At 43.0% G+C, this 24,108-nt stretch overlaps 1 protein-coding gene across 4 annotated transcripts in view; it reads right to left on the bottom strand.

Annotated features, from left to right (window-relative positions):
• The window catches only part of FNDC3B (fibronectin type III domain containing 3B), a 174,267-nt gene that overhangs the window by 73,134 nt on the left and 77,025 nt on the right, over positions 1-24,108 (bottom strand). For all 4 annotated transcript variants that reach the window (XM_068692941.1, XM_068692944.1, XM_068692943.1 and 1 more), the window contains 3 exons: positions 22,190-22,266; positions 13,962-14,205; positions 11,555-11,842 (listed from right to left, as the gene is read on the bottom strand). In XM_068692941.1, coding sequence (XP_068549042.1) covers positions 11,555-11,842; positions 13,962-14,205; positions 22,190-22,266 — 609 coding nt within the window. The remainder of the gene's footprint in view (positions 1-11,554; positions 11,843-13,961; positions 14,206-22,189; positions 22,267-24,108) is intronic.

Here is a 24,108-nt window from a genome sequence, read left to right as displayed (position 1 = left end):
CTTCGCAGCACCACTTCCACAATAGACAAAACTTTGCGAGTCCAAGAATCCAAAACTTGGGAAAAAAAAGTCTATTTCCAAAACAGTCAAATACACCATGCTAAAATATAGTACACAAATGAGGATTACTAATTAAGCCTAAAAGTATCAGGATGAGCTTTCAATTCTAAATACTCAGTATTTCAAATATTCTCCTAACGACATGAAAAAGCTAACAAAAACATTAGTAAGAACATGACTGCAGCTTCCATATCTAAGATAGAGGGCTTAGCATTGTCCAACTTCAAGAAAAGATCCAACCATTGAAGTGTTTCCATTCTTAAAAATAAAAATAAAAACTGCAGTGTATGAGAAATCTGCAGAAATCTGCTTTCTGACTTTAGCAAGGAAAAGAAAAAAAACCTCTAGCCATCCTCACTCACTGAAACATATACCTCTGCACCATTGTAATTTATGCGTACATTTAATTTTCTACTTTAAATGATCTCTTGGCCATAGTTCATATCTATCAATTTGATAGTTTTACCTCAACTGCTATAAGTATCCTACCATCAATGGGGCAGGATACTTTAAAATATCTGGAGTGCAAGTTCAGTTCATGTGGTTTATCCCTCTGTTTCACGTCAGTATTCTGCAACTCTAACCAAAGATATCTGCTATCACTTCGACAAGCATCAGATGTTTTCACATCAAGCTGATGTAGAAGCACTCAGCTGTATGTAACAAAGTCACTTCTGCTAAAAATTGTTTTAAAAATATAAATTAATTGCATTCAATCCTCCTTGTCCTCCAATATTGTTTTGATGCATATTTTTTTTTGGGACACATCAAGGAAAATAACATCAGCTGCACCTACAAGGGAAATGAAATGCTGGATGCAAGGGACAAACGGAGCGTAAGTGACATGTTGGATTTGTTTTTCTCTGCTTCTTTGTTGCTACTGCTGGGACACAGTAATAACAACTTCTGCTTTACTGGCGGAAGATCTGAGTGAATTCCTACTGTGAACACGCAGTCGGTCCATTAGAAGGCAGAAAAGGGCTTTCTTAGGAAAATATAGCAACCGCCCCATCTATATAACATACATATTGCTTCTTAAGAAAGCACTTTGTACAAATTACAAGGAAGATAACAGATGCAGTGCACTACATATGGCTGCAGCTGGCTGGTTTTAAAGAAACATCAAATCAAACAATGACTTAACCCACAGAAACAGAGAGAGCACAAGCTGAATTTGCTCTAACAACAAACTCCACTCACACACAGGACCTCTTCTTGGAGAGCTCTTTGCTACTTTTGACTTGCTTTAGCTTATTTTCTATATCAAAGTAGGGGGGGTTGTTTTGTTTTTATTGTTATTTTAGGCATCGTTTCTTTTGCTCTTACACAACAACAGCCTGCATGCTACGTGGGTTTGGGAAGACAGGAATCTGCAGACAAACACAGGCTGACTGCACCAGCTGCTGCATGCGGTGGCCACCAGTCTTCCCTTCTGTGAGGAGCACTGAAGAACGGCTTAGCTGATTCATAGAAACATAGCTAACCAAGAATAACCATGTTATATACTGTTGTTTTTTACTAGCATAATTTAAGTGCTTCAGGCTACAATTTAGAAACACTCCCCTAAGTTGTGCTGGCATAGGCAAAACCCCCTGCCTGAGCAGGCAGGCAAGCATCTACATGTGCAAGGCAGGTAAAGGTATGCCATACATGCTAATTCCTACTCGTGCTGGCAAATTCTCATGGGTGAAAGCTATTAATAAGGTTCGACAAAGGATCTTTGCAGCTGAAAATGTGAGTCTGCAGCTGGACGTAAAGCCCTACGGCTGTCATCAGCTGAGAGACGCAGCACGTCTGCCTTCTGGCCAAGGAGGGGACAGGCGGCTCTACTGCACGGGCACCAGGGAGAGTTGCAGCTCAGTGCTCTATGTACCTCACTGGTTAGATCATACAGGCAGGCTTGGAAAATATATTTTTTTTAACTGGACAAACAATCCTTTCCAATGGTTTAAATCACTGTCCCTTCCTGCTCTTCGCCCTATTTTGACTACTGAGAGAACTGCTATGATGTGAGTTTATTAGTGTGTGTTTGTTTTAAACAAGCATTACCTCTCTTCTTTTTTGAATTTCTTCCTTTTCTGCATCATTTGTGATTTGGTTGGATTTATAGCAGCTATAATTATTCGATATATCTTTGCAAAACACTCTTCTACCTATTCTTTTAGGAGTTTTTAAGTAGACTACTTGCAGTTGGCATTAATGCCTTTCATTTGAAACTACCAGAAAATGTTCTGATTTGAGAAGGAGGCTGAAAGGGCTGCTTCAAATTTTCCCGGAGCTCCTGACTCACAACTTCTGGGTAAAAATCTGATGCTTCATTTCAGCTACAAGCTTTGCCGGCAAACGGTAGCCTTTTTTTAGAACAATGAAGTTCTTCAAGCATCTCATGGGTTTCTACGACAGTTGGAATGTGCGGCATCGCCTCATCCCTAATTCCTTCCATTTATTTGCGTGCTGTTCCATGCCTTCCCTCTCTCGGTTCTCCTTATTTCCTGTCACTTCAGCCCATGACTGCCTGTCTGTCTCGCCTTCATCAGTATTCAAGAGCCACGGTCCGACCTGGCAGGGCAGCCCGGGCAGCCCTCCAAGTCTGAGGAACTGAGCGGTCATTCAAAAGCAGAAGTAACTTCTGCCCAGATCACCACATTACTACTATTATTACTCCAGGCTGCCACAAACAAGGTGGTCGTAGAGGCCCCGCAGGTATCCCCAGTCCAAGGGAGGAGGAGGAGTGGAGGCCCAACCGCGCCTCACAGTTTTTGATGCTCCTCACATTGTGAAAGGCCTCGACAGCGACTCAAAAGGAGGCCTGGCTGCTGCCAGCTGTGAAGTGACGTTATCTGGAATTTACAGACGCGAGATTTCCTCTCGGAAATAAAAGGTTCCCTTCAGTCACGGCAACTGACTTCTCAGCAGCTGGGCGATGTGAGGGCCAGAAAGTCACGGATCCGAACAACGAGAGGCAGTCTCACCACTGCTCCTCCCAGCTGAGCTCTACATTGATGGAAAGCACGAGTTTGACAGCACAAAAATTACAATCTTCTCCTCACGGGCCAGTCAGCGACAGCTCTGCTGCATACCACCACCAGCCTGAGATGCAGCAGACTGCACTGGCATACATTTGTCTCCATCATACTTTCACTCCATGGTCCTTCTTGCTGAGACAGCCAACACACAGGTCCATCCATATCTGAGGTGATCCCTGAGCCCTCTAAGATGTGAGTGGGAAACACAATTCCTGTCAAACACAGCCTCTGACAGGCCTCCAGCGTTACCAGCCCAGGCGGCACTCAGGCGAGAGGTTTTCCAACCCTGTGACTGCAGCCCCATGCCAATGGAAACAGCTTTCTCCGAAATACCGTCTCCAATGCAGGGAGACAATGGGATCAGAATTGAACCTAAAACAAGCTTGCCTTTTCTTAACCCTCAATACGACCATACGAAAAAAGGCCTTTGATGATCTGCCCCTTACGCACAATAATAGCGTTTTTCCGATCAAACAAGAAACTAGCAAAATAGCCTGCAAATCTCCATATTTGCACAGGAAAACAATCAGACAGCACAGCTGAAACAAACTCCATAGGAGCTCCAAACGTGGTCTGGATTAAACACTGCTCCTTAGCCAAAATTAACAATCCCCTTGGCAGAGAGCGCCGTAAAGCCACCGGTCGGCTACAACAATGCGAAGGCAGCAGAGCACTTCCCGAGGGTAGACGCGTAGGGTGCCCCTCAGAGGCTACGGAGCTTTAAGAAAATAACTGCAGGCCTAATTCTGCCCTCAGTCACAACCACTCAGCCTCACTTGAATCAGAAGAGAAATGCAGAAACGCCTTTAGACTTCATTGCAGACAATGGAAAGAGATACTATATTTTAAGAATAATTGCTTTTTCTTTTTTTTACTCTTGGAAAGAGTCAGAGTCATTCATCTTCCCCAAGAAAGTAAGCAAGCAAAACTTCATCTAAAGCAGGACACGACATATATGTATTCACTGTACTTGATTTTAACATTTACACTGAAGTAGAAATTTTATTTCCATGCACTATTTACAGTATCTGCATGTTTAAAAAAATTAAAAGCAGACTTCTCCTGTGGAATCGCAGAAAAATCACTCCAAATTTGAAATACGAAGAGTTTTCATGGAACCTGCACGGGGATTTTCCACTGCCAAACCAGGTGAATGGCTACAGAGTCACGATGCCTTTTGAGTGAACCCCATCCTAGCTTTTCTGTTACAAATGACATTATTAACCTCTTTTTCCAGATGAAAGCAATGCGATAACCAGATTGCAGGCAGCTGGGGGGACATCACAATAACCCAAGAAAAGAATGAACATTTTTGGCATTCCACTGAGCCAAACCACTACACCTCAGCGATGGGGAAGCTGAGGAGCTCCCGCTGCCCTCTAAATCAACTCGCACACTGACAGTTTGACAGCAGAACAGAAATAAACTGTCTTCCTAATGACGGAGGACAAGCAACTCACCCAAATAACCCCAGCCTAAATTATTTTGCAGTCAAATCTGAATGATGACCGGCCTACGACTACTTCAGCTAGAAGCATATTAAATAACATTTCATAAAGAGCAAACGTGACCAACGCTATCATTTCCGAAGGAGAAAGCAAAGCGAGTTTTGCGAGGCAGCAAGTTGTTTTTGTACAAACTTTGGCTTAGGGCTGCGTGCGGCTTTGCAGCCGTTGGCTTTCCGTCTGCTCCCCAGCTGTGCCCCCAGGCCCCTCGCACAACTCCTGTGCACGCCGGAGCATGAGAATCATGCACTCTGCTCAGCCTTACGGCTCGTCCGCTACCAGGAACAATTTTTAAACACGTGTCTCAAGTGAACCCAGCATAAATCCATTTCACTGGCAGGTGCTAAATTCCTTCAACACATTTTTTTTCAATAAAAAAGGCTGCCACGATGATATTAAGTACCCTCCCGTGTCTCTGACATAAGTCAAAATCCCTGGTCTGTGTGTCCACACCGAATAGCTATAACTAAGTTGGAAGAATTGTCTGTGCAAACAGCAGGGGATACATACAATATACAACCTCAGATACTTCAACCATTTTCACCACTTTGAAATATTCAAAATATTTCTCAGAAATATCCACCTGATTACAGCTCACTGGGAAGGCTTCAGCAAAGCTACAGGAATTTCAACTTGATCTGGATTTCATTGCTGAGATGAAATTCAGACAACAGTCACATGAATCAGTAAATCAAAGCAGCTGCTTCTAAGCACAGCTCCTTGCAGAAAAAAATAAACAAAAAACAAAGTCCCAAGCTTCAGGACAAAATATTTTATAATAAACCTTGGAGAAAATGGAAATGACTGCTTCATTCTAAAAGAAAGCTTATCCATTTTTTAATTGCAATACTCAAAATTTTGGGAATCAAATTCCATCTTTCTTCAGAAAAGGAAACTCAGTGATTGGCATTGTAGCCCAGCCTAAGAGATGCAGATAAACAAAACCCATTAGCTTCAGTGGGACGTGAAATTTCAATTCATTGGCTTTGTAAATCCAAATGAATATACAAACAGACATTGTTCAGAACATCTGGGTATACAAATAGGGTTCATTAAATTATTAGGTGTTTTATTTTTTATGCTCTGGAGGGAGGAAATGTTCTACCTCTTCACTAATAAATACCCTCTCCCTTCTGGCTTGATGTCCCAGATATGTCCAAATAAGGGAAATTTGTTTCCCTTCCTTTGTCGGTGGTCCACATTATCTCCTGCTAACTGGTGAGAATACACTGTTTATCTTGTTCTGAAGCTCTGTGACCTTTATGTAACTTCTCCCCAGCGCAGGGATTTAGTCACCGAGCATTTAAGCAGGATGAAAATGTGCTTGATATATTTTTTTTCTGTTGGTTAGCTATCTATAAATTACGTAAACTCCTAGGAGAAAGTCTCAGACTCAGATTTCACTCTTCTGGATTTGACTGTCGGCTGCAGCAGAAGCTGCAAATTCTTGAGATAATATGAAGATCCTTTGGGGGAAGAGGTTGTGCCTTACGTCATTCAGCACCAACTTCCTGATAAATCATGGAGCAGATAGCTTATCCAGCTCCCCTTGGCAGTGGTAACACGAGACAAGGGAGGGATGAAAGCAGATGGGACAAATAATATCAGGGTCTGAAGAAGCTGGTGAGGATTGTGAAAAAACAGCCTTGGGGAAAAAATAAAACAAGGATTTTTAAGTCACTAGTGAGGTCAACTGAGAGCTCTGGCTCCTGACTTCCCCCCCTCTTTACTGTATACTTACCTAGATGGACTCTGAGCTAGCTTGCTTATTATTAAGATTAGGAAGCTGCAGTTAAGGTTTATTTTCTCTGAGCTTCTGCGATGGCACTGAAAATATAACCAGAACCATGGTCACCCACTCTCCCCTAGTTATCTCTCAGAGCCGTGGAAGCCCAGGAGCCCAGCGTGGAGCAGCTTACAACCATGCCAAGTTAAAATGTCCACAGCTACCAGATGTTTTGTTTGTATTTTCAGGTACAGAAAGTCTGGATGAAACCAAATTTAATGTATTTACATTCACCTTTAAAAGTAGGTTAGATTCAAGATGAAAAGCATCATGAAAATAAATTAAAAGGCAAGAGATTATCATCTAAATAGGAGCGTTACCAACAAATTCTAGTGCCTAGGTTATGAAGCTGGTTCCTTCATGGCCGAGGGAAAGAATAAATTAGCACAGGGCTTGGACTTGCTTTTCAGTATCACTGGTCTTGTGATGTTTAGGTTTTACATCATGGGACTTTGATAGAGAAAGGTAAGTCAAATCTCAAGGCTGAAGAGGGAACAGATTGATCTTCTCTCCCTCCATACAGTGTCTTTCTTGGTGAAACTGGATAAACATCTCAGAGATTCTTTTTGCTGAAGAAAAGCCATAAATTAAGTCTGATCTGGATAAATTCTTGCATGCAAACAGATTGACATGAACGTGGGAAATGTACTTTGCTTGAACTCTGCATGATGTCAGTGCTTCTAATACACTCATCAGTCTGTAGGAGCTCGCCGAAGTGGACAGTTAGGTGATTGCTACAAAGCATTAAGCAGTGCAGGATCCGTGCAGCCCAGCTAGCAGACCTGGCTCTGGTGCACAAAGGTGTACTCGGCACATCAGAAACTCAAAACCATTTCGCTTTCTGCCTGGACAAACAATTTCACACCCTATTACCTTGGAAAAAATACAAAACAAAGACTATTTAAGAAGTATCCATACATCCAAATAAAAAGAAAGAAGAACACAAGCTGTGTCATGATGCAGGAGATGAGGCAGAGGCACAAGAATATCACACCGCTAATTCCCTGGTGCCACAAATTAACCGTGGCTTCTCAAGGTCAGATGAGTGCCCTAATTAATGCATCATATTTCCTCTCGCTTATTAAAAATACAAAAAAACAATGCACACACAACACGAAGCATATTCCTAATTAGATATGAATCTAACCAATTCTGTAAGGTAATATTGTTTGCTGAAACTGTAAAAAACCCAGCAGGCGCAGTAGCACGATTCAGATCTCATATGTGATGATCTACACTCACAAGATCCAAAATGTTTCCATTTCCAGTAAATACCGCTTCATATTTCATTACTCAGTACAGCTCTAAAATTCACGTATCCTGACAAATGCATTTTAGTCTTTGGTGTGTTTCTTTTTGTGTCATGCTTCCAATAAAATCACTGTGTCAGTTTTGACATCTTGTCTTCAGGAGACAATCTTGTTAAATCTCCGTATTTTATACAATTTTACACAGATTTAAGGAACCAGAGGAAGCTGCACGTATGCGGGGGTATCCCGTATGTCTGCAGCAGAACCATTTATGATAAATTCTGTCCTCAGATCATTTCTACGTGGGTATAACAGATGTCCTCAACAGTATGTACAAAATCCCAAACTCATTTAGATCAGAAGGAACCTCAAAGCCCACCCAGTCCCAGCCCCTACCATGGGCAGGGCCCCCTCGTAGCAGCCCGGGCTGCCCAAATCCCACCCAGCCTGGCCCTGGGCACTGCCAGGGATGGGGCAGCCCCAGCTTCTTGGGGCAGCGTGGGCAGTGCCTCACCTCCCTCATAGCAAAGAATTTCTTCCTAATGTCTAATCTAAACCTCCCCTCTCCGTTCAAAACTGTTACTCCTTGTCCTGTCACTACACTCGCTGCCTGTTCCTCACTCCATTCATCAATTCCTGGCTAAGAGAACATAAACATTATACATATTGCCGCAGTGTTTCTCAGCCCCAGTGCTTTCAGGGACCAGAAATAAAGAAACTACTCTTTTAAGCTGTTAAATCTGTAGAACATACAGGTACAGATACATACATGGCCCAATAAACTTGCAAAACCGATTCAGGAATAGAATAGAAAAGAATTGGCAGGATCCAGAATGAGTAAGTGGAGGAACTTCGCCTGGTTCCTGTCCGCACTGAATCACATCTCCCTCAATTTCCCTTTAATTCGCAGGCTCTGGAGTCGTCAAACTTGACACAATTAAAAAAACAAACTAAAAAAAATAAATAAACCACCACCCTTTTTCTAAATATATTTAAATGTTACAAAGCAAATGGAGATCAGGATGGGCTTGAACCAAGAGCCCTGCCAGCTCCATTTATTTCCTATGTTGTCATCCACCCTGCATGACGTCCCAGCAGCTTCCTGAGCATATTCCACATGGCTCGAGGACACTTGCTGACAGTGGTTCTCGCGAGCATCCACCCAGGCTGACAGCTCCAGCCAACTTTACCTCTGTGTCAGCAGCTTCTGATGGAGCTGGAGCACAAGGCTTTCTGTATGGAAACGTCAGCCTCGTGCATATCGGAAAAAGGAAAAAGAATGTAACCAGCAGATTAGGAAGCAAGAAAAGAGATCAGTATTAAGAAAGATTCGCTCAAGTACTTCTCTTTTGCTGAGTTCAGTACTTTTAAAGTGTTTGCAAAGTAAAACCACCCTAGTTGGAAAGGTCTCTTGCTAAGCCCATTTTCCAAGTGTTCCTGACACATTCACCTCAACCAAACGAGCACATGGAGGTAGCTGTATCTCCTGACAAACGTCCAGCAGCAATGCAGGCAGGGATGGATGTAAGCAAGGGTTTTACCTTTGGGAACACCTCAAGTGTGCTTCAGTGCACAGACGTGCAAAACCTCAGCTCTAGGAAAGCACCACCTTTGTGGTTTTAGGCTGGTTGTACACATACGATAACGGCATTACAAAGGCTTATGATCCATCTACTGTCTCTCTGTTGTTCTAGGGCAGAGAATGGTTAGAGGCAGCTTCTGCAAGCCAGGTATACGTTCAGGTGCTGGTGAAGCTGCCTGCCTGCAGCCTGCTCGGGTTCTTTGTGCTGGCAGCCGTGCCCCAGAGCCCACCCCGTGGACGGGCAGGATGCACTCACCAGCTCCACCTCCCGCTTCCCACTCCTGCTCATGGGAGTGCTGTAGTTCTGCCTATCTTAGGTTCTGAAAACTTCAGTGAGAGCTAAAAAAAGATTTTATCTGATCTGAAAGAAAAAATGTTTTAGTAGCACAGAGGCAAAAGCATCATAAGAATGCTTAAAACTGCTCTGTTCCCACCGCGCTTGCGGTCGCACACAAAGCTTCCCAGCTAGCAGATCATTCCACGACCAAGGAGCGAACCACCGAGTGCACGCGAAGGAAGTGACTCAGACTGAAATTCATAAAGGACAGCATGAATGGGACAGGATTTCCGCTTACAGCTCTTTTACATGGCAAGGCTCCTTTCAAAAAAAAAAAAAAAGGAAAAAACAGCCAATGCCTCCACTCCCGGTCAGGTTTTAAACCAGCTCTGCAGAAAAGCAGCAGCATGGATTGCAAATCAGAACCCCTACACCAGGCCTCCAAGCCCTCTATCTGCACAAGGCACTGTCCATCCTACCACAACAAACACACAGAACAGTTGCTAACCTTTCAATGAGAAGCCACTGGTTTTCGTTTCTTTTTTAAATTTTACAATGGCATATTTCTAGCATCCAGCACAAGCCAAAAATCTTTATTTCAACTCTGGCTCCCAAAAGCAAGACACAATGCTGTCATTGAAAAAGGCCAGAGGAAACACACGTCATTTACATAGTCCAGCATCATTCACTTACTCAACTTTAGCACTACTGATGATGCTGTCACCCCATTTATTGCACCAGTGCTGAACCAGCTCTTTGGAAAAAATCCTGGTTCCTTGAGCATCATCAGGAAGCAGCAAGGCATTGACACAAGGCAGAATGTTCCAGAAGCACTTACGTGCATAATACACGCAATTAGTGGGTATTTTGATGGAAAAGTACGTCATTAACTTAAATATCTCATGTCCCGTAATCTGGAAAAAGTAAAGTTGTCCTTGCGTGGTACGATGAACATTTTCTCCAGTATTATTCTTACAGCACCGTGCAAAAACCTTGCTGTAGTCATAACAGAGATTGCTTCAAGGTGGCTAGCAAGAAGCAACACAGCCCTGCAAGAAATCTCTGCCGAGAAATGATGCTCAGGCAGCTGCGTTACTCAGACACACGGGTACCAGACCCGGGAGCAAAAATGCCTGTTGTCCACTGCCAGGTGCCAGCGGAGGAGCATGCCCACAGTGCTGTGAGGGCATGGCACAGCCCCATCCAGCAATGCCACGATGCCCAGGGCAGGCTGCTAAGCTCCTGGAGGGCTGAAGCTGCTGCGTGGTAGCACAATCTGGCGATCCAATGTGGTTTCTACTAACTGCAGCAATAGGCAAACTTCTAACTCAGTGAGCAAGCTCCTGCTCCAGCAACATGCAGGGATCCTGGTCGCCCTGCCAGGCAGCTGCTGGCCTGCCCCAGTCCCAAGCCAGCTCACCAGGTCGCTCTGACACCCGAGCACCCACAAAAGACCTGCCAGCTGCCACCCCACGTGCACGCTAACCTGGTAGGAACAATAAGCTATAAAACACAGCCGAACCTCAGCTAACAAATTCTTGTGAAGGAACCTATCGCCTTCAGTTCTCCCGCACCTTTCTCCAAGTTTTACTCTGAATTCATACATTCCTATGTGCCTCTCAAGAGGTTTTTGGTTAGTCTGGTTTTCCAAATCAAGACTCTTATTCTTTAAGTATGATATACCTTTTATAGTTTTTCCAGGGTACTCTGCAGTTTTGGAAGCAGCAACACAGCATCATCAAATTTTTAACTAGTGGCAGACTTGAATCCACACACACACAGAGTGCAAGCCAAAACAGCTCTCGTTTCTAACAGATAAAAAGGGAATGATGCTACAGCTACCAGGGAATAGTCATGAAAGATAGGAAGGCAATGGGTTCATCTTACAAAACAAATATAGCAGAGCAAACTCAACGTTTATGTTTAAGTTCACACTGTATTAACACTGTCTTTATGTGTGGGTGGCAGTGTTTTTTTGGCATAGTTACTAGATCCATATACAGGCAGCCGGTCGTAAGCCGGAAAGGTGCAATAAAAAGGAATTAAAAATAAATAAAACTGTCTTTACCATGTGGCTCTTGTTCGTTAGACTTTGGGCTGCTTCTTGCTCTGCGCTCTGGCTTCTTTACTCCTGGTGCCCCCCCGCCGCCTCCACTGCTTGCTCCATTGTGGCTCTTTGCATAACCATTATATACAGTTGTGCAGCTGCCTATATGGCTTTTGTAGATGGATGAAGGAGGACTATTCAGACGGTTTTGGCGATCGATCTGCCTGTCTTTGAGTTTTTTGTGCTGTGGTTTGCTGTACTGATCTTCCCTGGTAATATAGCTGGACATCCCATATAGTGGTATGATTTCTGAAACGAAAGAATTCGCCCACATTAAGTCAGAACAGCAACAAAATTCTTAAGAAAAGCAGATTCTTGACTATCTCCACATTAAATACCAGAGTTTCCTTATCACTTTTACAACAAACCATTTATTTTTTCTTCTAAGAAAGCTCTTCTGCAGAACTGATGTATTTTTTTCATCATATTACATGTGCTCACTTGCTGATTGAGATTTCATAACTCTTTGGATGAATGTGTATCTAAAAGTAAAATACAGTAATTGAGGCAATCAGATTTCAAGGAAAAGTCCAGGGAGACTAATACTTTGGAAAAAAGCCTTCCTAAATTCATTAAGCAATCCAGCAGATTCTTCCCCAGAACTTGACTGGACAGAATAAGCTGAGATGCCCTGGTGTCCAGCTGCAATCATGTCAGTCCCACCTGCCTGAGGAGAGGAATGGAAGTGCAGCCTGAAGTGAAAGCTTTGGGTTTTACAACAGGAGCTGAAAAAGATAAACTATCTTAAAAAGCTTGAAAAATACCACAGATACTACACACATACTTCAGATAAACATTAAATATGTTCCCCACCTCAATGTTCTTTACAATCTTGCTACACCCATTCATGCGTTATCACGAACACTTGTGCAGCAAGCAGGCATCCCACCCAGTATCAGTAGCCTTGTTTTAAGCTGAGATCACCGTGTGTGCTGTATTATAACTCTCCACGTCGTTTCAACTAGCTAGATTCTTGCTTTTCTATTTCTCTGCTGTCTGGTCCTTTACCTTTCCTTTTCTGGTTACACGATCATATTTAGATTCTCACATCAACTACCTGGTTAAGAACAGCGTGATACAAATAAATACATTTCTGTGTCACAAGTATAGGTCATTCCAGCAAGGCAAACAAAGATTTATTTATTTTCTTAATTTATGTTTAAGTTGAAACAGCCTCTTAGTATCCAAAGGCTATAGAAATATTCAACATCTACTTTGCTAGTAGCTGAAAGCCCTTGTGTTTACCTAACACGCTCCAATGCTTGCACACAACACTTCGTTAACTCCCTGACAAACTGCACTGCTCCTTTCTCAAGAGAAAAACTCCTCACCTATTTATCTGATGGGCTGCAGTGGTACTTTCCCACTCCCTTCCCTCAGGAAAAGGAAGTTAAATATCAGCTGTAACGTCCATTCCCTTTTAGAAGATGAGGTCTGTTGTTCAACAGAAACTTCAAAGAGCAGCATCACTAGATACTTCTCTTTCTGCCTCTTCCTCCCCGTACCAAAAAACACTTACTTCTGGTGATAAGGCATTTGCATATTCTTTACAAAGTGTAATAACGCCATGTATTTTGGCAGTAAAATCATGAATCCAGAACTGATTTCCACATTAAGCATCTCAAGTACCTTTGCTGATTACTTTTTTGGTTAATGCCCTCTTTCAGGTTACACCAAGACTTATCTCCAGGATGGAAGAGATACAACAGTGCTAGTTCAGCCAGAAACATGCTGCTTTCACTCCTTTTACTGCCATTATTCACTTATGGCCTGATGAGGGTTGCCACGCTACCCTCTGGTATCAGACGGTGCTTTTCGGTGACTGACTGCCCAGTCTCAACCAGAACAACAATCAGCAAATGCCTGTTGTTTCTTGGAAAACCTCTGTGGCTGTGACCTGCTGGGGGGCAGAAAGCACACTGCTGCCAACAGGAAGCGGTATTCGGCTTTTCCCACTGGAAATGACTGTGGCAAGTCCTGCTCGGATCTAGCCCTCCTTTTCCACCCCCATTCCCAAGCCAGGACTGACAAATTTTGTCTTTGGCTTTTCTGTACAACGCTGCATCATGACAACGCAGAACAATCAGCCTGACTCACCGCCCTTGTTTGGAACACAGGATGAGAATTGTTTCCACTGTATTTACAAATTAAGTTCAAATTGTCTTTGTGTCTGCAACCTAGAGTTGCAACATTGGATTGTCTTGCCTTGCTGGACTTGGGATGGTGACACACCCTGACACTTGAAGAAGAATCCCTGCAGGGAAAACCTCTCCCTAAATTCTCTAATCCATTTGCCACTCTTGGTTGCACTACCCCTTAGATCCCCCTAAAAACAGGTGTGAAACGCCAGTACCTCCTCCCAACTCACCTTGTTCTCCGTATATTGTAGGGGGAAGATGATGCTGTGGGAAAAACTGTGGTGGCATGTCCCCGGGTCCAGTGACAGGAGGATAAAACGCTGTATGAGAGTTGTGAATGAAGTGGGGATGGTGCGCCAGGTACGGAGGTAAGTGGTGGGTGGGAGAGATGGCCGAGGGGTAGCTGGGTGGGTAACACTCCGGAGACTGCGGGGTAACCACCACCCTCCGAACGCCGGTGTTGTCTTCTATCACCTGCAAGGGAAGGCAGGGAAAGGAGTTCAGGTTATGCAGCACCTGAACCGAACACAGTTTGCAAACAGCACTGGTCACAGTTTGTTCTCCTGTTAGAAAATGGCTGGGCCTTTGGTTTATTCATAAGCACATTTCTAAAATTACTATCAGCACAAGCAACCATAGCGGTGATGTGGCTTTTTTTTTGGAGGCACAGATAGCCACACTCATCACTTGGAGACTAATTATTGCCAGTGATAACTATGTGGGTAAGGGACAACATAAATACCCCGTGTTTAGAGAGCAAAGCAATTAAGAAAGGAATAGAAGGCACCAAAATAAGAGTACTCATTAGGACCAATCTTACCTTCTGCACATCAAATTCCTACTACTGATTTGGACAGGGCTATTTGAGGGAGTACAGAGTAAGGAGCAGTTGGAAATTAACTGGCATTGCTATTGTGTGTGCACAGAGCTGTAAGCTGCAGGAATGTGTTGTGTTGACACCCTTTTTCAAAAGACTCGCGCTGTTCACAACAGGTATCTGTTAAAAGCAAACCACAGGGTAGAAGTTTTCTTCTGCTAGAGAGCTCGTCTATATGTCCATGTAAATCTACCCTCAAATATGCATAGCTTGGCCCCGAAGACCATAGTCAAAGCATGTAAAAACAGATGTAGGAAGGTGGAAATGTGCTTAGGCTGAAAATAGTTTTTCAGCTTATATTTTTTCCAGAGCTGTATTTCTGGAGAACAGTCAACCAGCCCAATTTCGGTCCAGACCTATGAGCCAAGCTTTTCTTGAAGCTTATTCAAAAAAACCTCTGCCATTTCTGGAACTTCACAATACAGCCACATAGAACAGTTAATATTACTTTGATTCCGTGTGTAGAAACGCATAAGGTAGAAAAACATGAAGGAAGCAATAATCTAGTTTCAGACAACCAACAGGCTGGTCACAAAATGTTTTTTTTAAACTGATTGATGACACACGGGGAATAAATAACGTATGGGATGTGTGAACGAAGTGAATGGCACACCTTAGGGTCCCATCATTGGCAGCACAGACAAAAGGGCAAAGGACAAAGGTTGCTGATGTACTGATGAAGACAACCCATGTGTAAGTTTTGGCAGAGGAAGTCTAGCACATTTTAAGCATCTGCCGGAAGACACTGCCACTTTCAGCCGTTTGCCACCACATTTGCTGGAGACATCCAACCTCGCCAGCAGCATCAGCAGAAGAAAACCTGTGCAGGATTCCCACGCCCCACTGACTCCAGTAACATCATCGTGTCTTAGCCGAAACCACAAGAAATCATTTACGCTGATATACCCTGAGCTGAAGCAATCGTGGCATGGGCACACAATTGTTTCTGCTGACTCTTGCAGGGTGACGAGCCTTGTTTAATACACAGTGCCAGAGCCGTGAGCAGCAATGCTCCAGCAAACACAAGTCCATGTCTCAGGCATCATCTGAGCAGTTTGCACAGGGCAGGACTCAACCAGCATTAGCTGACCCAGTTCTTCACTGACGCCTGTTGTGTCCCAGGGCTATGTGAATTTATGCCGGTCAGCTACGGGCTGAGACCACAGACATGGACACTCTGAGGGCTAGCTGGCTTCCTTACAGAAGGAAATTTTCTCCAGAAAGCCATTCAGTCACTTGTAATTGATGTTTCACATTAAAAAATGCGTTGCTCGCTATGCCGAATAACCAGAATAGGAATTGTTTAGCTTAAAGTACTTTTCCTAACTTCTAACTTTACAACCTAAGCTAGCAATTTGTCATCTCCTAGCTTTAAATTTCAAAGACGCTGAAGAGTCCTCAAAAGACAGCTGAATGCCAGTGACAGAGCAGCACTCCATTTTGACCGCTCTGTTTTCAGGCCTCCAATCTCCCTTACCAGGTTCTGCTCAACCTCCACTGCCCTCGTCCATGTATCGGGGCTGAAACCTGCACTCCAATTCAGAGAACGGGGCAATCTGTAATTACTGGAGAGTAAAGCAATTTATTTAAGACTCTGTATGAAAATGCAGAAACCCTCTCAGACTTTAATCATCACCAAACTTAGCTGAGATAGCACAGTTCCTGCATTTTGACCTGTGAAGTTTTTGTCCTGGTTTTCACCAGGCTAAGCCCCAGAGATAATTTCAGTGTTCCAGAGAGGTTCAAGCCCTGATCTGTACATCTAGAGCAGACTACATATGGATTCTGTGACCTAGATGAAAGATGAATATGTTAAAAAGCAGACTTAGACAGAAAGCCTGTACTGTGTAGCAGCACCTCATGTAAACCGATACTTGAATTATTATAATTTCTCTTCCTGAAGTATCTTCTAGAAAGCAGGGAGGAAGCCTCAAAGCCTCTTTGATGGCCTTTTTGATGAAATTCTGCTGCTGCTGAAGCTGCAGAACATCAGCAGTAGTGAGAGAAAAGCCAGAGAGCCGGGGATGAGCCAGCCTTCCAAATGACTTTCGTCAAGAAGCTGAGAGACTGATGTCTTTTGTTTCCTCCAGGCCACAAATGCTTACAGCATGCTTATTACTTCATGTGCATGTGTTCCAGTGAACGCAGAGACACAGGGGATCTTGCAAGAAGCTACTTTATTTCCTTGCCCTACAGGACATTTCCTCTCTAAACTAGGATTTATAGATAGATATGTAAATTTCTGAAGATGTGCACACAACCTTTAAATATGATATTCTGTCCTTAGCAGGTCATAAAACTGGCAATCCAATGGATTAGGTTTTATATGCATTAAGTAACTAGAAAAGCAGGACTGGTTAAGAATGCAGATACCTCCTGATTTATAAAACCTGCAGTGTGTAAATTTTAGCAGCACCATTCAGGGAGATGACACTTTTTCCATTTATCAAATACAGAGTAAATGAGTTTTCAACCATTAATGTAAATAACATAACTTAGCAGAGGGCTTAAACTTTGCTACTTAAAGAAGAAAGCTGCAGTTCCTTGCATCTGCTTCAAACGGTGTCATGAAGATCATAAATTTGTCAGGAAACACACTGCCTACCAAGCTGCCTCTAAGTCAGTGCCCAGAAGCAATGCTGAGGTCTCCAGATATAACTGCAGGATTCAAAGTAATTGTTAGTATTATTTTTAGCAGTTTACATCTACAGAAAACAAATATTTCTGAGCATTTGGCACTTAGAGCCAAATTGTCATTATTTTGTGTTCTTCAAACGGTTACTAGTTAAATGGTCTTTTGCAATTATCCTTTTTGTGCTTGCTGGTGTAACAGGCACGCCACTTCAGTAACAGTACCATTACAGCGTAGTTCTGTGCGGTTATTGCCATATTTTCAGAAGCCTAATTACTAAGTGGAGTGCATGATCTTTAAGGAGAATCTGAATGAACATCTCTACTACACAATAAAGTTGCCTCCCTGTTGGTTGCTGTGTTTTGAGGATAGTATTTTTAATATTATTTGTTTTACATTAAATATCTCACCGTAGCGATGAAAACTCCATCTAAATGAGATAATTCACATCTTCTAAGTATATCACTCCTCCAAGTTCTCTACTTTTCTCCACTGAAACTTAGTGTTACATCCCCAGGAAAAATACAGGCATGTTCATTTTGTACAGGTAAGCTGTTCAGGTGTTTTCCTAAATTCTGGTGAAAGGAATACAGTCATCATCTTCTGTAACATGCACATCAACTGAACGGGCACAGTGCAGCAATATGGAATACATCTCCACTCCCTTTCAAAAAACTACTCTTATTTCATTAAACCTAGTGTGCAAGATTCAGCAAGGACATCTGGAGCATGGCCACTGGGCGGACCATGACCAGTACTTCGGGAATTTCATAAACTAAGTTGAACCTTCGCTCATAAATCAATCTGTACCAGAAAACAGTACAGAATGAGCTCATCTGCAAAGAACTTAGATGTCAACAATTTATTTATTCACTTAATTTTTTAAGGATGCCAATCCAAGATCATGCCAGTTCCGACAAGTTTGGCATTGCTATCTTTGTCATCCATTGAGTACAAACACCAGCGTTACATCTGCACCTTCAACTTGGAAAGCATGGGCGAACAGCCATAACAATAGAAAAAACGCTAGCATATTTTAAATCTAGAATGATACACATTTCCAGGGCCAGTAGACTTGAACTAAAAAGGCTCATCACTTTATGGCTCACTCTGTTAAGTATGAGATCTGCAAAACCCTCCTGAGGTTCAGTGTTAGCGAGGATCATCTTGTTAAAGGGTGACTCGACTGGTTTAAGCCCCCAACATACAAAGAGCAGCTCTGTGAGCACTAAGCCACACAGAAACAGTCTGTGGCTAAAAGCTTATGCTAGATGAATTCAATTTGGATGAGAATACCTCCCAGTGCAGAGAATCAGTGAATCATTAAGGTTGGAAAAGCCCTCCAAGATCACCTGGTCCAACCATTCCCCTGCCACCAATATCAGCCGCTAAACCATGTCCCTAAGCACCACGTGAGAATTTACCAGAAACCAAATCCTGAGGTTGTGATGGATTTCTACCACTTCAAATGTCATTTAAAGACTTCCCTCCTTCTAGAAGTCACGGTCTGTTTCCATCAATGCCGTGTGCTCGATGCAGGAATGCCGAGCCGCAGGACGATGGTTCGAGCAGTGGAGCCCACGCGACCCCGGCGCTGCCTCCTGACCCGAGCAGCCTTATCAGCACTGTGCACACTTCACACTCGGATCACTCCCTGAGTGCTTTAGCCTTAAAATATCTGCGGCGGAGGCTGCATATTAACAAGTCCGTAAATAAAACCAAAAGTGGAGTTTCATGCCAACTTTTCATGTCCAACTACATATGAGTAATTCCTCAAACTCCGTGGAATTACTCCAGATTTACTTAAGTGCGAGCAGTCCTCAGCCAATAGCCCTAAGCAAGCAAGTTCACGATCATGGCTTTTGATATTTCCATTTTTCAAGTTCCCATCAGAACACCCCAAATCCTCCCCCCTAACACACACTGTGAAAAGCAGAAATAAAAATGCAGGAGGATGTCCCCAAATTTGGATGCTCAGCATCCAAACGATGACCTTAACCTTTGGTCTGTGCTGATGTGGGGAGGCCGGAGTGCCCTGGGAGCCAGGAGGAGGCACTGGGCCACCAGCCCGAGGGAAGGGGGCCTCACACCCGTGTCCCAGCACAGGGCTTGCTCCCTGCCTGCCCCGCCGTGCAGCAGGGAAGCAGCTCCATCCGCAGCTCAGGCAGCTCAGAGCCAGGCCTGGGATTAGCAGCTTGTGCCCGGCTCCTGGCATGCCCCAGGAGCTGCTCCCTTCTCTTCCACAGTTCAACAGCTACAGCCAAAGTTGTTGATGTTGCGCTAATTTAATACAAATTTCTCTACATTGTCAGCTTCCACGACTGACTTGTACAGCAGCAATACTGTCTACCTACAGCACAGTAGGGAACTTTTTCTCTTCTGTATTTTATTAACCCTTATCCAACAAATATTTGCAGAGACATCCACTCTGATACAATCATTCATACCTGCCTGAGGTGCACAGAGCTTTGTCTGCTGAAAAGCAAATGCAGAGCAAGTGGCTGTACTTTGCCTGCCTTTGAAATAAAAACCATCCCATGGAAGATCTGTACGGGGTGTGTGTATTTGCTTTTTGTTTTTTTCCACCCTGGCAAAGCCTCATCATCAAAAACATCGCCGTAACATCATCAAACCCAGCTTCCAATCACGACTACTGATACGGTCCTTGAAGTCTAGAAATAGAATCGATCTCCATTTCCGCCAGCTTCCGACAGAGCTGATCTCGCAGGGCACGCAGCCTCCTGCCAGCTCCCTTTGCTGATCACTTCCACAGTACCAAAGAGGTACCGACGTATCATTCTAACTAATGTAAAATTTAAGGCTAATGCTCACAGTTCCAACAGGCTTGGCATAGCAAAACGGAAAAAAGATTTCATGTCTTTTCTGAATAGCACTGCTACTTCTCCGCTGGGGTATCTGCTTTCTGCCTACACGCTTTGGGGACAAATCAAACTAAAAATCAAATGTATTTTGATTCATATCTCAGAGAGCTTTAATTTGCTTTTTTATAGCCTTTCCCATGCCACTCTAAATTGAAGTTGTGCTCTTATTGTTCATCATGAAATGGTGCTTTAAACTATGAGACAACAAAGCAACAAGAGCAAATAAGGCACGAAGATTTTATTACAATAAGAACTAATTTGATTACTACACACTTTCAACTATTATTTAATATGAAGCAATCTGAAAGGCAAGAGGTTCACTCTCCACACAGCAGAACATGCACTCTGCTGCTGAAAAGCACCGAATACACTGTTTTCTCCTAAACTTAACAGCATATTTCCAGTTACCTGGATTTTTTTTTTTTTTCCAGAGGAGGCTTTATTTTTATTGGTTAAGAAACTACTTAAAGGTTTATTTAGTGGGACTATTAGGGTGAATTACAAAAAGCAGACAAGAGGAATCAAGTTCAGACAACAGTACAGCTGTAAGACTTTGATCGCGTGGTTGAAAGCATTTCAGATATACTCAGCCACTTGTCTTAGTACAGGAACTGAGAGGTCTAAGCACTTTAATAACAAAAAGGTGTTAAAAGTTATTTCACAGGAAGAGCAAATCCTTTAAAAAATAAAACCAAATGGGTTCTCATCTATTAAAACAAGAACACAGAAGTCAGCCTGCAGTGCAAGTCCTGTACATTTTTGTAAGTACCACTCGTGGAGAGGAGCCCCATGTGCTATGAAACATATACGGGGAGTGAACACGATTTCACTGTTCCACCTCTAAGATCACCTAGTCCAACCTTTAACCTAGCACTGCCAAGTCACCATGTCACGAAGCTCTACATCTACACATTTTTTGAAGACCTCCAGAGGGATGGCGTGACTCAACTGCTTCCCCGGACAGCACTCTTTCCACCTGCTGGATACAGAGCAAAGCAAAGCCATGCTGCCTTCTTGCAGCTGCTACTCAAACATCCAGGAGCAGCCAAAATATAAGACAATCCCCCAGCTATACATTCAAATGGAGGTGCACTCCAGGAATCCTGCAGAGGTTCTTACAAGTTTCGGCACTTCTCATACGCTGTAGTTGTCCCTTGGATATGTCTCTGCATGATTTGGGCTCTCTATCAAGTAGGTGAGCCCACGAAGAGCACTAAAAGCATTGCAAATGCTGTCTCAAGGTGTACCCAATCACCCAGCTAGGGGTAGGCTGGGAGCAGGCACCCTGCTGTCCTACGTGTGCTTGCTCCTAGCCCAGGGTCCAGCCTTCGGCTGAGCCTTTCAGGCTATGCTTTTTAAGAGACAGAAGGTTAACAACGTCCTCCATACTTGAGGCATGTTTTCACTGTTCAGAAGTTAAAATACCACAGAGTGATTGCAGTATTTTGTGGGATTTCAGCATGACGCCATCCACAATTTTTCAGAATTAGACAACCTCACATGTTTCTTGGGGAGGGGAAGGGATTCCAGGACACCATACATATTCTGCTTAACGAGATGTCAAAACGTATGCATCCAAAGCTCTTATGTTATCCATCAATGAGATATGAAATGCTTTGCATATTTTTAATAAAACTCTCGGTCTAGTACACAGCTCAATGAAACTGAAAAAATGATCAGACTTATTGTATTATTTGCACTTCCTCTGCTTTTTTTTTTTTTTTTTTAAACTAAAGAAAGCCTCTAAGCTTTGCAGAAGATGAAAGGAGAACAAATGATCAGGTCATCTAAAGTAGCTGCTCAAGAGCTCTAAAACCTAACACCTTTGTAAGAAGCTTTTTCCACCTTTTTTCCATAAATACAAAATAGATAATTAAATCATACATAGTGTGTGCAAATGCACATGTATGCTCCTGTTCAAATATGTGTGTACTGTCAGTAAAGAGGAAGACTATGAAAAGGTATAACTTTCACTAATATTTCTAAATTACACTTCCACCAAGTAGACTTCTCTATATGATCAATGCTATTGCTTTTATATACACTTTAATTCTTCCAGAAGCATACCTGTGAGATATAACCGGGAGGCACATGAATAGGGGGAATGGATCCATTGGGTGACATCATGGGAACCTCCGCTGGCCCTAATAAAAAAGGAGAAAAAAAGATTTATTTTTCAGTTAAAAGAAATTGCACAATTGCTCAAAAAAAAAAAAAGGTTAAAAATAGATTTATTTTAGAAGCCTACAATAACAAAATGATCAGCTCCAGTCATTTCTGGTGTGTGGAAAATGCCTTGTGCCATCACACTGAGAATAAGATCATTGTTCAATGACTTTAACATATATTCTGCTGAAATAATATTTTCATCATAAAACAGCTAAAACACAGGCTTTATATTACCCACTGATCAACTTATACTGCATTAAGCAGTAACACAATATGTCCTTTAGCAGCCCACAATTCCTATATTGAAATCTGGTTAAGTTATTCTTGCTGAAGGCATGGAAGCTCAGAACAAAGCAGAAACTGTGCGGCCTGGAATTAGGCAGCTCCCAAGGAAAGCGTCCAATTGTACCAAAAATCACATATGCGAAAAGCTATCTATCTATTTAAGAATGCACAAAGACCAAATTCATTATCTCAGCTATTCAGACTAACCTTGGAATGTGGTTATACAAGCAAGAAGCTTATGGTTTCCACTCCGAAATCCAGCCCTGAGCGTGCCAGTTCCCTTTGGAGGCACTGAGTACAAGTATAACAAAGCAAGTGCCATAACCATTCAGCTTTGCAAACACAGCCTCACAGCTACAAGAAAGTGTCCAGATAAAATGGAAACAGTTGACTCAGTTGCTGGTTGATTTAGCCATTAAAACCAGAAACATCACCCAGAACAGTCAATAAAATGAACCCCCCAAGCATCAGACAGATGTTTGCTGTGAGAATTTACTGTTTTGAAAAGTTAATTTAATTACTTTCTTATTACGCATGCAAATGTTTATACTAATCCGTTCATCTAGCATTTGCCACAGCCTGTGAAAACATCCATGGTCAAACTCCTAAGAAGAGCTCAGAGAGAGCTCTGCGCTTTGTAACCGTGAATGGAATTTTAGTTTTGACCAATACTATAAAAAACCACAACCTTCTTGGACGTCCTTCTCGGACATCTAGCATCTCCAAATTATTCTAGCAAAGGAAGCCAAGAGGCTCCAGCCATACGTGGGATGTCACGGCCAGGGCGTTGCCTATCAGCACAGCAGTGACCGCTCCAAACGCCCAGACAGGTCCAGTGAAATCTCCAGCAACAAAGCGAGCCACGGCTTGTTTTCTGGTATCAGCAAAACCAGTCCGCATTAAAGTACAGAGAAGCTGTCCCCTATCCACGTGTATCTTTGTAGTCTTCAGGCTGTGCACGGCACAGCGAGCAGCTCTCTCCTCACCCTCGCAAAGCGCACGCAGCGCACAGGAACCCACCTGTGCCATTTGCATCTCTCTGATGCTGGCTCATTTTCTCTACCCGGTTATTTATAGCCTGATCAGCACATATGGTTTTTACCAGTCACAACTACATTTGAAATATGATAATTTATCAAGTGTATTAAGCACGTGAAAACTCCTGAAGTTTAAATTTTTATTCTTTCAGAAGTCATTACAAGCATGTGGTTCTGCTGCTCTTAAGGCTTTCCTGCACTTAACTACGTAGGGAACTTCACCCATACTACAGCCCCACTAGGAAAAAAAGGCTTTATTACTCCTCTTTTTCTTTTTTTTCCCACCTCATTCTATAGCCCTTTCAATGTCGTCTCCCGAGATAAAGCTCCCATAGTCAACAATTTCAGTAGGCATGGAAAAAACCAACAGCATGAGCAGCAAGCAATTACTGGCGGGGTGAAGTTATCGGTTAAATGGCTCTGTTTAAACCCATAAAAAAATATGAAGTGACAATTGGTTCAGAGGGAGCTTTTCAGAAGTAGTATTTGAGTAAA

This window comes from Anas acuta, chromosome 9, assembly GCF_963932015.1.
Source record: "Anas acuta chromosome 9, bAnaAcu1.1, whole genome shotgun sequence".
NCBI lineage: Eukaryota > Metazoa > Chordata > Aves > Anseriformes > Anatidae > Anas > Anas acuta.
Note: the sequence above shows the minus strand (reverse complement) of the source record. Positions and strands in the feature narration are given on the sequence as shown.